We start from the raw sequence: 13133 nt of genomic DNA, 5'->3' as shown, positions 1-13133 counted from the left end.
GTTCTCTAATTTTAACGAATCTGATAAGAAGGCTCTGTGGCTTAGGTACATGATCCTGCACGAGTATGAATGACTAAACCGTCTTGAATGACTTGTTTCAAATGAGTTGAAACCGCCAGATTCGACTTATATAAAGGCTGGGTCTGTCAATGAGCCCCTCCTTATATCGCTTAGAGTGCATATTCAAAGGATAATCGCTATTCCCAAAGAGCTTACCCTATATTTTGAGCAGAGGGGAGACGAGAAATCTTTGGCGGCTTTGAGCTATCTGGTTTGGTTATCATAAACTCTTGTCTTGTCTTATTTCTGTGAATAAATCGAAGGTACAACATCAATCTGGTCTAGATTTATTCATTAATCCACCTTAATGTTAATAGACTCTCGATGATGACAACACTACCTACCTCCCTCTTGAAATATAGTTGATAAACCTAAGATCCATCGTCTTTGTGTGTTCACGTTTTTCAGCCTTTTACCTTAGTTGCTTTGCAAATCATGTTTGTTTGTCACAATTCCCGGATGCAACTCATAAATAAAGCTTTAAAACCATCCAATGAGCTGCTTACAAAGCAAATTGTGGTTTTTTAAACGTGCATTTTAATGGTGCAAGTATACACTTAACCATTAATTAGTTATATCATCAGTTTATTATCTAATTCATTATCACAATTCAGTGCTTAATCTTTTCGACCAATCAGCAAAGCAAAGTAGTTTAGCTTAATTTTGGCAAAAAAATGATGGTTTGCTATATTCTAAGTTCAACTGGCCTAAGACCCTACTTTAAGTGCTTTTCAAATCTTTTAATCAGATTACATTGAACAAACTTGGAGAAGAAAATCTACGGCCATTAGTTAAATATTGATCGTCGATCAGTAAAATGAGTCCTGCGGGAACAATTTACAAAGATATTTGTTGTCTTTACACAACCAATGATAACAGGCGTAATTACTTTTTAATCAAATGCTAATTTTGAACATTCATCTAAGTTCGTTTATTTCGTGAGAGTTAATTACCGAGAGAAAAATTTTAATCCGTTTCGGAAAGACGGATTACGAGAAATAAGTGTCTGAAAAATTAAACTATAATTTTAAATCAACACTTTGGAAAAGCAATAGTGTCCAGTTAACATTTATTTTTTGTAATGCCTTTATACTGTAACTTTATTTTGTTTCGATCGAAACTCAAATTAAAATTATCTTATCTATAGCCTGAAACGCTGCAAAACGCTGATCAATAGTTTGGTTTCTAAAATTGTGCCGAAAAAATTTAAAGTCTTATATATTAGCCTAAGGGCCAGACTTTACTGAATTAAAAGAAGGGTCTTTTTTTACTAAGAAAGCAGTGTCATCAGACAGTTGTAGTTTCTTAAGACATGTCCACACAAGAATTCTATGAGGCCTTTTGTATACTACTGAAAGCAAATAGTAACTTGGATGTACTTGATCAAGCAAGTTATTACATCTCCTGTAGAACTAAAGCCTGGTTTCCCTATGATCGTCCGGATCACCCCGATCGCCACAGTCGTTTCGAGACGATCGGTAGTTTTGATATGATCGTCTCGATCGCCTCAAAGGCAAGAGACGCGGGCTCGTCAGCGATGTCTCTGGGTGAGACAATAGAATTTTATCACGTGTTTCGAAAACAAGCCAAACATGATAATTTTCATTCGGAGAGCGGACCTCGTGCCTTGCTATCTTCTTTTTCTCTCGATTTTGCGGCGTCGAGAAGCTAGTAGAGTTCCACGAAGACATAGTATCATTTTTTTAAACATTTTTTTGCTATTTTTTTTTTCGACTTTAGCGCCGTCCAGACCGAATTTATTCTCGATTACTGGAATATAAGTGGAGATTTCTGGGATAGCCTTTGATCGTCAAGATAGTCTCAGTCGTCTGAGAGCCTTTCCATATGATCGCTTTAAAATCTACACGATCGATTCGATTGTGTAGCAAGAACTCAACTCTATCCAAGCAATCGAAGTCGTCTCAGTGGTCTGGGTCTTTTGCGATCGTCCAGGTAACGTTTCCATATATGGATCGTTTCGATTGTCTGAACATTATCTTAGACGACTGAGACGATCGGTACGATCATATAGAAACCAGGCTTAAGACGGGCTAACGCGTGTGGTTGATGCATATGCTCCCTATCTACAAATTAGAGACCTTTAGATTCTTAGGACTACTAAAAAGGAGATCTTCTCCGCACTACTGAAGTAGTGCGCGCGAGAGAACCAGCATCACTTTCGCTAGAAAACATGATAGTCGTCGTAATTCTACTCAGATTTTAGCGAGAATGTCGTTGGGTGCATGAAAAGTTATCAACGGTTAGAGAATTTATCATTATGCGATGGAAAGAGAGCCTTTCCGACTTCAATAAACATAATGGTGCTAAATTTTCTGGTGAATTAAAAGTACAATATATACAATACAATACAATATATCTTTTGAGAACACGTCAAACAACCCTTAAGGGTAATGCTCCGTAGTCGTTCTCGCCTCGAATCTAAACGTCACTATTAATTGACCTAACATCCTTTTTCTGCTGCAGAAAAATGCTGTCAAGACCTGTGTGAGACATTAAGGCAGTCAAAAATATGTAAGAAAGTAAACATTATTAAAAATCATAGTTTCATTTCGGGTGAGGAAAGCTGTTGCTTTTCTGTCCATACTCGTCATAGGAGCCTCCCCTGTTTTCACGAATGTTATATTCTCTTCGCATAGCTGCATCATTATAATCATTGTTCATTTTTTCATCATTGTAGCCCCTGTTTTCCCATGCTTGTCTTACTTGCTCACTTCTGTACCCATCATCATTTAGAATTCTCTCCCGAGGCCAGTTATAATCATCCATCGTGTGCTTGGATTCCCTCATTCTTATTTTCTTAAGAGTGAAGTCTAGATGGGCTGCTTTATTTACCAGAACTGTACATGACTTTGTTTCTTGCTCGAATCCCCGTCCGGAAACTGTAATTTCATAGGAGCCTGGGACTAGTAACCGCCAGAAGTCTCCATCGCGTGCAGAGAAAACATCATGGCGGCGATTATTTACTGATATTCTTGCTCCATTGATTGGTTGGCCGTCCTCATCCTTCACAAAGCCGTGCACACCTATGTGAACCTAAAGGCAAAAGGTTGAATTGGATTACGACAGTACAATGGAATTCTATTAAATACGGGGATACTGTCAGAACAATCTTCGACTATCCTACGCTTGGTTGTTTACTCTTTCAGCTGAAAATTGAGTTACAGATATTTGGCAGACAAAGATTTCAGTAACAAAACTTAAATGAAATGTCGCCCCATGTAAGGGAATCTGGATTCTGGAATCCAGGAAATTTTTGTCTGTGGAATCCGGAATACAGCTCAAGGAATCTGGATTCCCATTAACGATTGGAATCCAGAATCCTAGTTTCACTGGGATTCTGTACCTGGAATCTGGAATCCAAGGCGTAGAATCCAGAATCCAAGAATGTCTTAGATTCCCTTACAGGGGACACGAAATTTCTTCTGGATAATTTACAAGTTTACCTGTTCTATATAATTGAGGAGTGCCTCTTTGTTCTCGCGCCAGTATTCTGGTAATTCACTCGCATTTGGAAACTTCCGGCAGCCGAGCTCAAGCGTTACATCAAAGCAGTTTGAATGTACATAATTGTAATCTTGCATCCCTCCTGACACACTGAACCACTTAGCGCCATTTGTAATTCCGTCGATAAAATGCTCGCGTGGGATGTGTTTGCATTTCCATGGGGAGTTTGCGAGATGCATTGTGGGATGGGCTTCGGAATAGGAACGCGCGAGCTGTCTAAATACGTCATCATCAGGGGTAGCGCTGTATACACTCTGTCCCGAGGGATTGTCGTCGTAGGGGTAATTTGCCACGAGCGCGCCGCTGTGCAGACTGGCCGACAGTACGAATGGGATGGAATTAATCCACTTCATGACAGCTCGAGTTTCGGGTTGAGGTGGTCCATTTGTGCTGGGGAAAAACTGATCGGGAAAATTTCGATTCAAATCGACACCGTTCGCATTTGGACGCGCTTTCCACTGGTGGTCAGGCAGAGTTGCGGCCATTTCATAACCATCAGGGTTCATACTGGGCATAATATGGATTCTTGTCGTGTCCACGATCTTGGTAACCCTTGGGTTCACACCGTAATTTTTGCACAGGTACTTTATTAGATGAATTAACATCTCTCGTCCTATCGCTTCATCTCCATGCATGTTTGCTACATATTTAAACTCGGGTTCACCTGGCTCGTGTTCACCTGGATTATTGGATATTTCCATAACCCAAAGTTTACGGTTTTGTACTGAACTGCCAATGTCGTACAAGCGTGCTATTTTGCTGTGCTTCTTGGAATATTCCTTCAACAGCCATGTCATTTCCTCATAGTTATGATGTCTAAAGCTGTGGTTTTTCTCCAGGATCTCGCCGTCTGCGCTAGATTCAGCTTCCAGTTCCTCTCCTGTTGCTTTAGCAAGCTCTTCGTTGCTTCCTTTAACGTTAACTAAACTTTTTGAAGGTTTCTGCTTGACTTCTTTAACGGTTGCAGAAGATCTCAATTTCGTGTTTTCTTGCCTGGCAGAATTCGACTTGGTTTCGCCTTTCGCATCTTTGGAAACCGAAAATTTCTGAGCTCCTTTATCGGGAGGCTTTCCCCAAGCAAACGCCAAAATTTGTAAAAGCACAAAAAATGCCAACAGCTTAAAGTAAGCCATCGCTGTGTTTCTTTTGAGGAGCACTGTTAAAAAGATTCAAACGAATGCCTCTCCCGCGAACAGTCACTGAGAGACTTGTTCATTTGCTACTGAGATCAGCTTTAGGAGTAACAGTAGAATAATGCCACACCTTACAAATTTTTAACAATGATGTGCATTTTGCATATCGCATCACGGCCTCACTAAAACTATGATCCATGCTAGCCATGCTTCGTTCCAAACAAAGACAGAAGTTTTCGCCTGATTGAAAACTACTGAGGCATATATGAAAGCCACTGTTGATTTTTTTTCCTCTTTATTTTTTTTTTACGATTTACATACCCATTTTCTTAACGTTGTGGCTATGGTAAACACCTATCTTGATCCCTTATATTTCAATGTTAATAAAAACTTCAATTATCACGATTATCAACAACCTGCTGCGAAGCGACAGGTTAAATTTGCTACCCGTCACCTGTTAGCGCAAAGCCTACTTCCGGGTGAGCTGTGAAAACACAAAAACCTCTCAAATGATTTTAATACAGATATAAGCTGTCACGTTTTAATCTCTTTTTGAAGAGTTTGCTACAATTTCTTGAGACCAGTATTTCAAATGTCAATCGAATTGTAAAATTTATATCACTGCAAGTTTATTTTTTGTTTTTGCTCGGTTACAGAAGTTTAATGATGGGTAAACCCTACCAACAGCTAAGCGTGTTTCTCATAAAAAAATACAACAAACTATCAACAATGTGTCATTTAAGGCAAAATAATTAGTCAACACTATAAATTACTCGTATAATTGGGTTTGAAGGATAATTTGTTACAAACCACGCCCTGTAAGAGCAAAGTAAGACCTAAATAAAGACAATAAATAAACGAATAACCTTCAGTTAATGGCAAAATGATCTAACACGGATTTTGGAGTTTGATTTCAAGGTGAAGGCTTTTTATCGCTACAAGAACCGCGTGTGATATCGGCGAAAAAAGAAACAATTATCCCTGATTAGAATTCTATCAGTATGTTCCCTTCTTCAGTTGTTTTGTTCGGTTTAATTTTGTCTTCATTTCATTGTGTAAACAGTACACCGTTATTTAAAAGAGTGCTGGACATATTTCACGGAGGCGCCGAAGGAAAAAACACAACGCACGAGCGAAGCAAGAATAATATCGATATCGCAAATGTGGAAGAGTTTAAACATCATGATTACGAGGAGATGACCTGGTTTTTGAAGTACTTTGCTACAAAGTACTCGGACATAACAAGACTCTACAATATTGGATACAGTGTTCAGAATCGCAAGTTATGGGTTATGGAGATTTCAGATAATCCTGGAACACACGAGCCGGGCGAACCTGAAGTCAAGTATGTAGGTAATATTCATGGTAACGAGGCATTAGGCAGGGAATTGTTACTACAGCTGATCAAATATCTTTGTGAAAACTATGTGGATAATACCGAGACTAAGGGATTAGTTGACGCAACTAGGATCCATATTCTACCTAGTATGAACCCAGATGGGTACGAGATGGCGGCCGTGCGTGGAAAAGGAAACAAACTGACTGGAAAGAGGAATGCGTATGGAATCGATTTGAATCGAAATTTCCCGGATCAATTCTTTCCCAGTACCACTGGTCCGCCACAGGTGGAGGTGAAGGCAGTAATGGACTGGATCAAACAGTATCCCTTTGTTCTTTCTGCTAGTCTACACAGTGGTGCGTTGGTGGCTCTGTATCCATATGACGATTCACCGTCAGGTCAAAGCCTTTACAGCGCCACACCTGATGACGATGTATTCAGGCGATTGGCAAAGTCTTACTCACAGGTATAATCTGTTGTTAGTTTGCAGACAAATCCCCCTGCCAATTTTTAAGATTGGGTCAGGTGGATGAACGGAAACAAGAGAAGGGCGGGAGCGAAATACATTATTTCCACCTCAACTTCGACTTCATACTTAGCTTAAGCATCCTTTATGCCAGAACTCCTTGTGTATAATGTAAACTTGGGGCTTGTCATCCACCAGTAAAGATGTGAATGAATCAGCCTCAAATCCTTGGCCCTTTAAGATTGCATTTTTAATCAATAAGGCCCACTCCTATTATTTTCACATTAGTAACTCTTTCCGTCAAGAAACTTATATTAATTTACGCTCGTATGGGAAATAAAATAAATGAAACAAAATGAATGATCTGTGGAGGGGTCATAAATCCTTTATAAAACCAGATCACCGCTAAATATGCTAATTAGATATGAAAATCAACAAAAAAAATTACTATATCAATTAAAGCAAAATTCTATGCTAATAAATAATTAGCAAAATACAGTGTCTAACAAAATTCAAACACCTAAAAAAGAACTATTGAACACTTTGCCTTCGTTTATGAATAACTAAATGAAAATGTGATTTGCTTCGAACGTTTTTACATTAGTGAAAGAGCAAATTTTCGGTGGTATATTGGTACAGATGTGAAGATCCTGAGGAAATTGCTTTAATTATGTTCACTTTTATTTATTACTTTAATTACGTACATTTCTTCTTTAATGAGTTATTTGTCAAAATAACTAAAATTCAGTAGCTATAAAAAGGCTCTTAATAAGAGTTTAACATCAGCTAACAACTGAATCTCCTTTGTTCCGTTGTTGATCGATGCAGTGTCCTAGCATAGGGTAGCTATTCGCTGGGCCCCGCCGGCTTTTTTGTTAAGGGCCAAGGAAGAGAGGAACCATAAAACTAAACAATTTTAAAGATTCGACCTAATAGAGAACCTAGTTTTCATTATGATCCATTGAATGCTGATTATATTGTCAACAACGCTTCCTCTCAAAAATGCTTTTAATCATTGCTTTCTCAGGAGCATCCAGTGATGCACTTGGCAAATCCCAAATGGAACTGTACAGATCAAAAGGAAGAGCACTTCATAGACGGCATCACGAATGGTGCCAGCTGGGCCAGCCTGTCTGGGGGTATGCAAGACTATAATTACGTCAACTCAAACTGTTTTGAAATAACGCTGGAACTCGGATGCAATCGGTTTCCAAAAAGCAGCGAACTACAGAAATACTGGCTGGATAATCGAAAGCCTCTGATCGAGCTCCTACGACAGGTGAGACATTTCTTTCTACCTTACATGTTCTATGTTGAGGTTTCACGTGAATAATAGCGGCCATGGTTAGGTGTTTTCTCGAATAGCATTATCGCGCTGTTTTGGTGATATCACCCGTTACATTTAAACAAATGTTACGACAAAATGGAGGTGCTTTAACTGTTGCAATCGGAAAGGTAGAAATTTTCGTGATACAAGCTGTTTAACAGGGGAACATAACTATATAAAAATTTAATTAGGACTTGTTATGCCTAGACGTGTCAGGATCTGTCAGGTTTTCTGTAGTCTAAAAGCGCATGAATTCGTAAGCACACCAATTTAACCCTTTTAATTTGTTTTGTTTCGAAGGTACATTATGGCGTGAGTGGATTCGTCAAAAGCACTAAAGGCGAACCTCTCTCTGGTGCAACCATCAGAGTGGCTGATCGTCGACATGACATCACCTCTTCTAAGGATGGAGACTACTGGCGCCTTCTCGTTCCAGGCTCCTACGAAATTACAGTCTCAGCAGACGGGTACCAGCCTCAAACACGCCTGGTGGAACTACACGCGTTTGAAGGGCATAAAGTTAACTTCATTCTAAAGCCAAATCAGGAGGATACAACTCAAGCTTCGTACGGAACAAACGAAGATGAGTTGTTGGAAAGAGTTATGGCAAGTATTACCCTAATATAAGTTGTAATTAATTATTTGAACTTTCCCACGTAACGGATTGGACAGTGTAGCGCAACGATAATGAGAAAGCTTTGTGCCACTAATCTTTTGTCACCAATCTTTTCCTAAAACCTTTAAAGCGTTGGCTATTGGTTTTTTGCTAATATGAACACCCTTGTGACTAGTACATCTTCAGAGGTTCGTGCTATCAGTGAAGAAAGAAATTAAAGGGAATCGAGATATGTTCGTCAAGACTTCACATCATATTTGGGTTATTGGAAACTTTACCTTTCATAGCCGCGCAATATAGCAGAGTGCTCCTCCCAGTGTATTTTAGGAGTATGAAAAGTTATAGTTATAACTGTATCGTGCGGTTATCAAAAAAGCACATACCTAGGACTAATCGAGATTACTTGTAACTTGCAGATCTAACACACTCTCCGGCTGACAATAAAACTGTTCATACCTTGCCGATGTCAATTTTCCCTAAGCTACGGAACAGGCTCAGCCAGGAATTTAATACACTGCGCTTGTCTTGATAAGGGGCTTTGTAGTCAAAGATCATGACAGATGATTGGACAAATGTTTTTCTTTTGTGACAGGCTGGTGGCTATATGACAGAAGAGACTCAGGCTGACGATCCAAGGGAACGCATTGCAAGACCAAGTCTCAATGACAGAGAAGAACAGTCCCCGCACAAATTCGTTATGCATCCCGGGATGAACGACAGGTGTGTGGATTTTTGGAAATATTATAAAAGTTAGAGTATTTCTAAAGGCCTCAATTCGAAGACCATTCTAAATTTACGCTTACTTCAGCTAAAGAAGACCTCATCCGCTTGAGAGAGTCCTTTTTTAGAAACATTGACGCAAACGTAAGACCTCCTCTATACACCTTATTCTAAGATGGAGGCAACTTTTGTCTTTATTATAATTAACCCTGGATGCCTCCTTTCAAGATGAGATTTCTCTTGAATTCTGCAGAAGAAATCAAAGCAAAAAATACCTTACTAACATAACTATAAAATATAAGTAGTATTGCCGCCATTTTGGAACAAGGTGTATTTCTGATTTCAACAACATCCTTTCTATCACGTAAGGATTCTGTAACTAGTACCGAGAAAAGGCTGAAGACGCCCAACACATTCCAGAACCAGACTGGGGGGGTGAACAAACTCTTCCCCAGGGTCCTCTGGAACGGGAGGGGATGGAAAAAAGAGACCCTGGGAACGAGGCTTAAGATAACGACTAACGAATGCCAACGACCGACGGCATGATGGACGGACGGACGGACGGACGAACGGGGGCTGAGACGGTGGTATATCAAAAACTGTTACTTCAAGGCTACTAATAGTTGTGAGGAAGACAGCTACGAGCAAAAAAGGGTTCGATGTGGACATTACGAATGAAATTGTGGAACACTGACCATTGATCCCACAGAGGAAACTTGTACTAAAGAAAGTTGTTCTAAAAGAACACTGCATTTTCGATTTAAAACTTTAATTTTGTCATTTATATTACTGTTATATTGTCTTTTAATTTCGCTAAACTCAAATCTATTTACTAGGTGGCTTAAACGAATTTTACCATTTTCCTTTATGTTTGGTAATGGCCGGCAATGTAGTTAATTCTCAAACTTGCAGAAAGAATAGGCCGATTGCCCCTAAAAAGCACAGCCGAGCCACCTTGAGAATCTTGAGAGCAACTGTCATGAACTGTAATTCAAGAAAGCTTAACAATTAGTTTTGCTCTATTTTTCACCTCTTATTACCAAAGAGCTAGGCTGTCACTTGAGAATGAACTACTTGACGATGAAACCGACCGAGATGGTGGATCTACTGCTGTCATTAAAACGAAAGAGTCTGTTGCTGATGGTGAGGGGAGTGGTGACGAAAGCAAGACTAATGTCAAACAGGAAATGGTACCCAGGCCTCCTGACCTACAAACACCAGCCAAACCAAAACCAAAACAGTTGATAAATAACACCAAGCCTTCTTCTCTAGTAAAACCCAAGAAACGCACTGAAGTTCCTGCTCTGAAGAAACCACCTCAAGAAGTAAAGAAGATCGTGGCACCTAAACTTCCTGAGACTGACAAGCGTTTCACAAAAATGATTGGCTCGAGTGTGGCTTGCCGTTTGGCTGGCAATAAGGATTTGGTAAATGGGAAATTGAGATGGGTGGGCCACTTACCCAAATTGCCACTTGACAATGCACACCTCATAGCCGGAGTCGAGCTGCTAACTGATAATAAACTTGGAACTGACGGTACGTATAGGGGAGTACGCTACTTCAAAAGCTCTCCAAAACGAGGCTACTTCTTCAACCTGAAGGACTGCAAAGCTGTCAAACATTAACTTACCTCTATATTTAGTTCACAAATAGTAAAAAATTCTACCGACCTGTAAGGCCATTTTCTCTTTTTATTTGACTACGAATACACTTATTGTTGAAATATTTAACAGATAGGTATACAGCAGAAAACAATTATAACCATTATTGTGAGTACCGGAATGGTGCTTGTTAAGCAGTAAACCACTTCTCTCAAACAAACAGCAGAATAATGATTTAATTTTTAACTCGATCTGGAAGCAGAGCTTATCCCGTCTGGTGCCGCAGCCAGATATATTCTTGTAGCAAACTAAAGTCAGTTCTCTCTTGATGTAATTCATTCGGGCACCATGCTCACCTAAAACGAACATACAAATAGAGTTGATCCTTGCCTCAATTTCTTTACTCTTGTTTTGGTTGATACTGTTCAGATAAGATAGACATCTCTTTCAGAGGGACACATGGTTCCTATCCCAAAGGTTTCTGTTTTAGAGTGCGTTGACTATAGATTAAACTTATGAATAAGAACAACACCAAGTTAAAAAAAAAAGATACAAATTTGAAATAAAGCTCACTGTAGTTTCCTTGTATCTGGTGGTGTGACCACTGGTGTTTGTTAAGTTTTGTTTAAAGGCCAATGAGGCAGCGATTCAACATTTCCTCTAGAATCTGAGAAATTCATGCTAATCAATAGCTACAGGGTGTTCCAGTTTAAGAGCTTGAATTTATTTTTATCATAAGTGGTTCAGTGAGATTTTGTTGACTTTGGGCACTGCAACAACTTAGTTAATTCTTTTTGCGGCAATTTTAGTTTATTTTTCATCCTGCCAGTAGAGCCTCCTCTTGTCTTCCTCTTGATTGCGAAGGAGAAAAGAACGGATCTGCATGAATCTCGTCAAGCCTCTGAAGTCGCCGCCGCCCGAACTTCTGGCCTACAATCCTGGTTATAATTGTTGAGACGCTTGGGAGCTTTCCCTTCTTTTTCCTTTCAATGTTGATTTGAAAGATGTCTATGCCCAAGCAAACGCGTGAAACCAACATTGAGGGAAGGGGAGGGGAGTAATAAGTGTATTTATGAACGACAAAGTTAATTTATGTTGTGTTTTCCGGAAGTGTTTCAACAAATTAGGATCGCTCTCGTCAAACTGCTTTTCGAATCAGGGTTCTATCTAGGGTATTTGAGGAAGGGAAGCTTACCCAAAAAATCCCCAGCTTCCCCCCCAAAAATTCTGTTATCATTACAGCTAGTATATAAGTAACAAAAACGGAAAAAGAATCCAGACGCGGCGAGGTCAGTGCACACACTGTAACATTTCTCAAAATTGTGTCTCAAAATGCACCAGATTGCATCTCAGCGCCTATTCATTTCATTCATTGCCCCCCCCCCCACCCCGGACCCCCCTAGAAAGCTCGTGGCCTTCGGCCACTCGGGACTTCTCCCCCAAACGATAAATACTAGATAGAACCCCGGGAGTGCGAGCATCCATTAATTGTTAAAACGATGGTCATAACTGAGCCCGCAAGACCAAGCGCACGGCTATTAGGCCTGAGTTTGAAACTGTTTCCTAGCACCATGGCACGCATGCTCAATGAGGATCTAACTCGATTCACGCAGACTCTTTGTCGATTACGCCAAGATCGACGAGGCGAAAAAAACGCCCTGCTGGCAGGGTTTTTATCGTAAGTTCGATTACATTTCTTCACTACTAGATTTCGTTCGAAAGAAAGGCAGTCTGTTCATTAACTTTTTTCGAACATATCGGGAGGGAGGGTATGGGTTAAAGGTTTTGCTTCAACCTATGCGATGTACGGCTGTTAAGACCAAAAACCAGCAAAAGTCATTTTAAGAAAGTATGAGCCAAAGAAAACAGAAACAATTTTTCGATAATTTAGAATTTTTGATCGGAAAGTAATACACTTTCTCTGTTATTCAAGGAATGTATGTTTGGAATCACCTAAACTATCATCACGTGGCTTGAGACCTGGGGGTGCGCATTTATGGGAAACCAAAATTTGAATCCAAAACTGTTAAAGAATCCTCGTTTCGAGAGTTTCATCAAATCTAAATCCGTATTTTTGGAATTCTTGACTGATGCGCCTCTAGAAAAGATATAGTTGGCAAGTGGTGTTTCTGTGAAAAAAATGAGGCCCGCCTCGTTCTTATGGGTCAACGTATTAAAAGAGTCCATTTTTTTGGCATATTTCATAGTTTTTTCTAATGCAACCTGAAACCAAAGAATCTACGAGAGATCCGCTGACGAACAGACGTATTTCTTTTTCTCCGTCTTCCTGTTTTTCCGTGTAGCGAATTTGATGCACAATAATCGGAAGGGACTTGCTCCTCCGCC

General features: G+C 39.8%; 2 protein-coding genes across 2 annotated transcripts; one reads left to right on the top strand and one right to left on the bottom strand.

The window, feature by feature from the left end:
- Window positions 1–2241: 2241 nt before the first annotated feature.
- LOC140921545 (carboxypeptidase D-like) lies at window positions 2242–5211 on the bottom strand. The gene is made up of 2 exons (XM_073371552.1): window positions 3525–5211; window positions 2242–3114 (listed from the first exon to the last, which is right to left on the bottom strand). The coding sequence occupies exons 1-2, from the start codon at window positions 4716–4718 to the stop codon at window positions 2626–2628; spliced, it is 1683 nt and encodes a 560-aa protein (XP_073227653.1). The 5' UTR covers window positions 4719–5211; the 3' UTR covers window positions 2242–2625.
- A 177-nt stretch (window positions 5212–5388) lies between these two features.
- On the top strand, window positions 5389–11375 carry LOC140921544 (carboxypeptidase D-like). Its single transcript, XM_073371550.1, has 5 exons — window positions 5389–6523; window positions 7551–7802; window positions 8151–8456; window positions 9059–9186; window positions 10232–11375. Exons 1-5 carry the CDS (start codon window positions 5720–5722, stop codon window positions 10809–10811), a joined length of 2070 nt encoding a protein of 689 aa, XP_073227651.1. The 5' UTR covers window positions 5389–5719; the 3' UTR covers window positions 10812–11375.
- The last annotated feature ends 1758 nt before the right edge of the window (window positions 11376–13133 follow it).

This window comes from Porites lutea, chromosome 12, assembly GCF_958299795.1.
Source record: "Porites lutea chromosome 12, jaPorLute2.1, whole genome shotgun sequence".
NCBI classification, from domain to species: Eukaryota; Metazoa; Cnidaria; class Anthozoa; order Scleractinia; family Poritidae; genus Porites; species Porites lutea.
This window is presented reverse-complemented; position numbering and strand designations above follow the sequence as displayed.

Bases quoted from the DNA above. Each gene is read 5' to 3' on its own strand.
- LOC140921544 (XM_073371550.1), top strand. From the start codon at position 5,720: ATGTTCCCTTCTTCAGTTGTTTTGTTCGGTTTAATTTTGTCTTCATTT. The intron at 6,524-7,550 runs GTATAATCTGTT...TTGCTTTCTCAG, and splicing joins TGGCAAAGTCTTACTCACAG to GAGCATCCAGTGATGCACTT. The intron at 7,803-8,150 runs GTGAGACATTTC...TTTGTTTCGAAG, and splicing joins TGATCGAGCTCCTACGACAG to GTACATTATGGCGTGAGTGG.
- LOC140921545 (XM_073371552.1), bottom strand. From the start codon at position 4,718: ATGGCTTACTTTAAGCTGTTGGCATTTTTTGTGCTTTTACAAATTTTG. The intron at 3,115-3,524 runs GTAAACTTGTAA...TTTTGCCTTTAG, and splicing joins TCCTCAATTATATAGAACAG to GTTCACATAGGTGTGCACGG.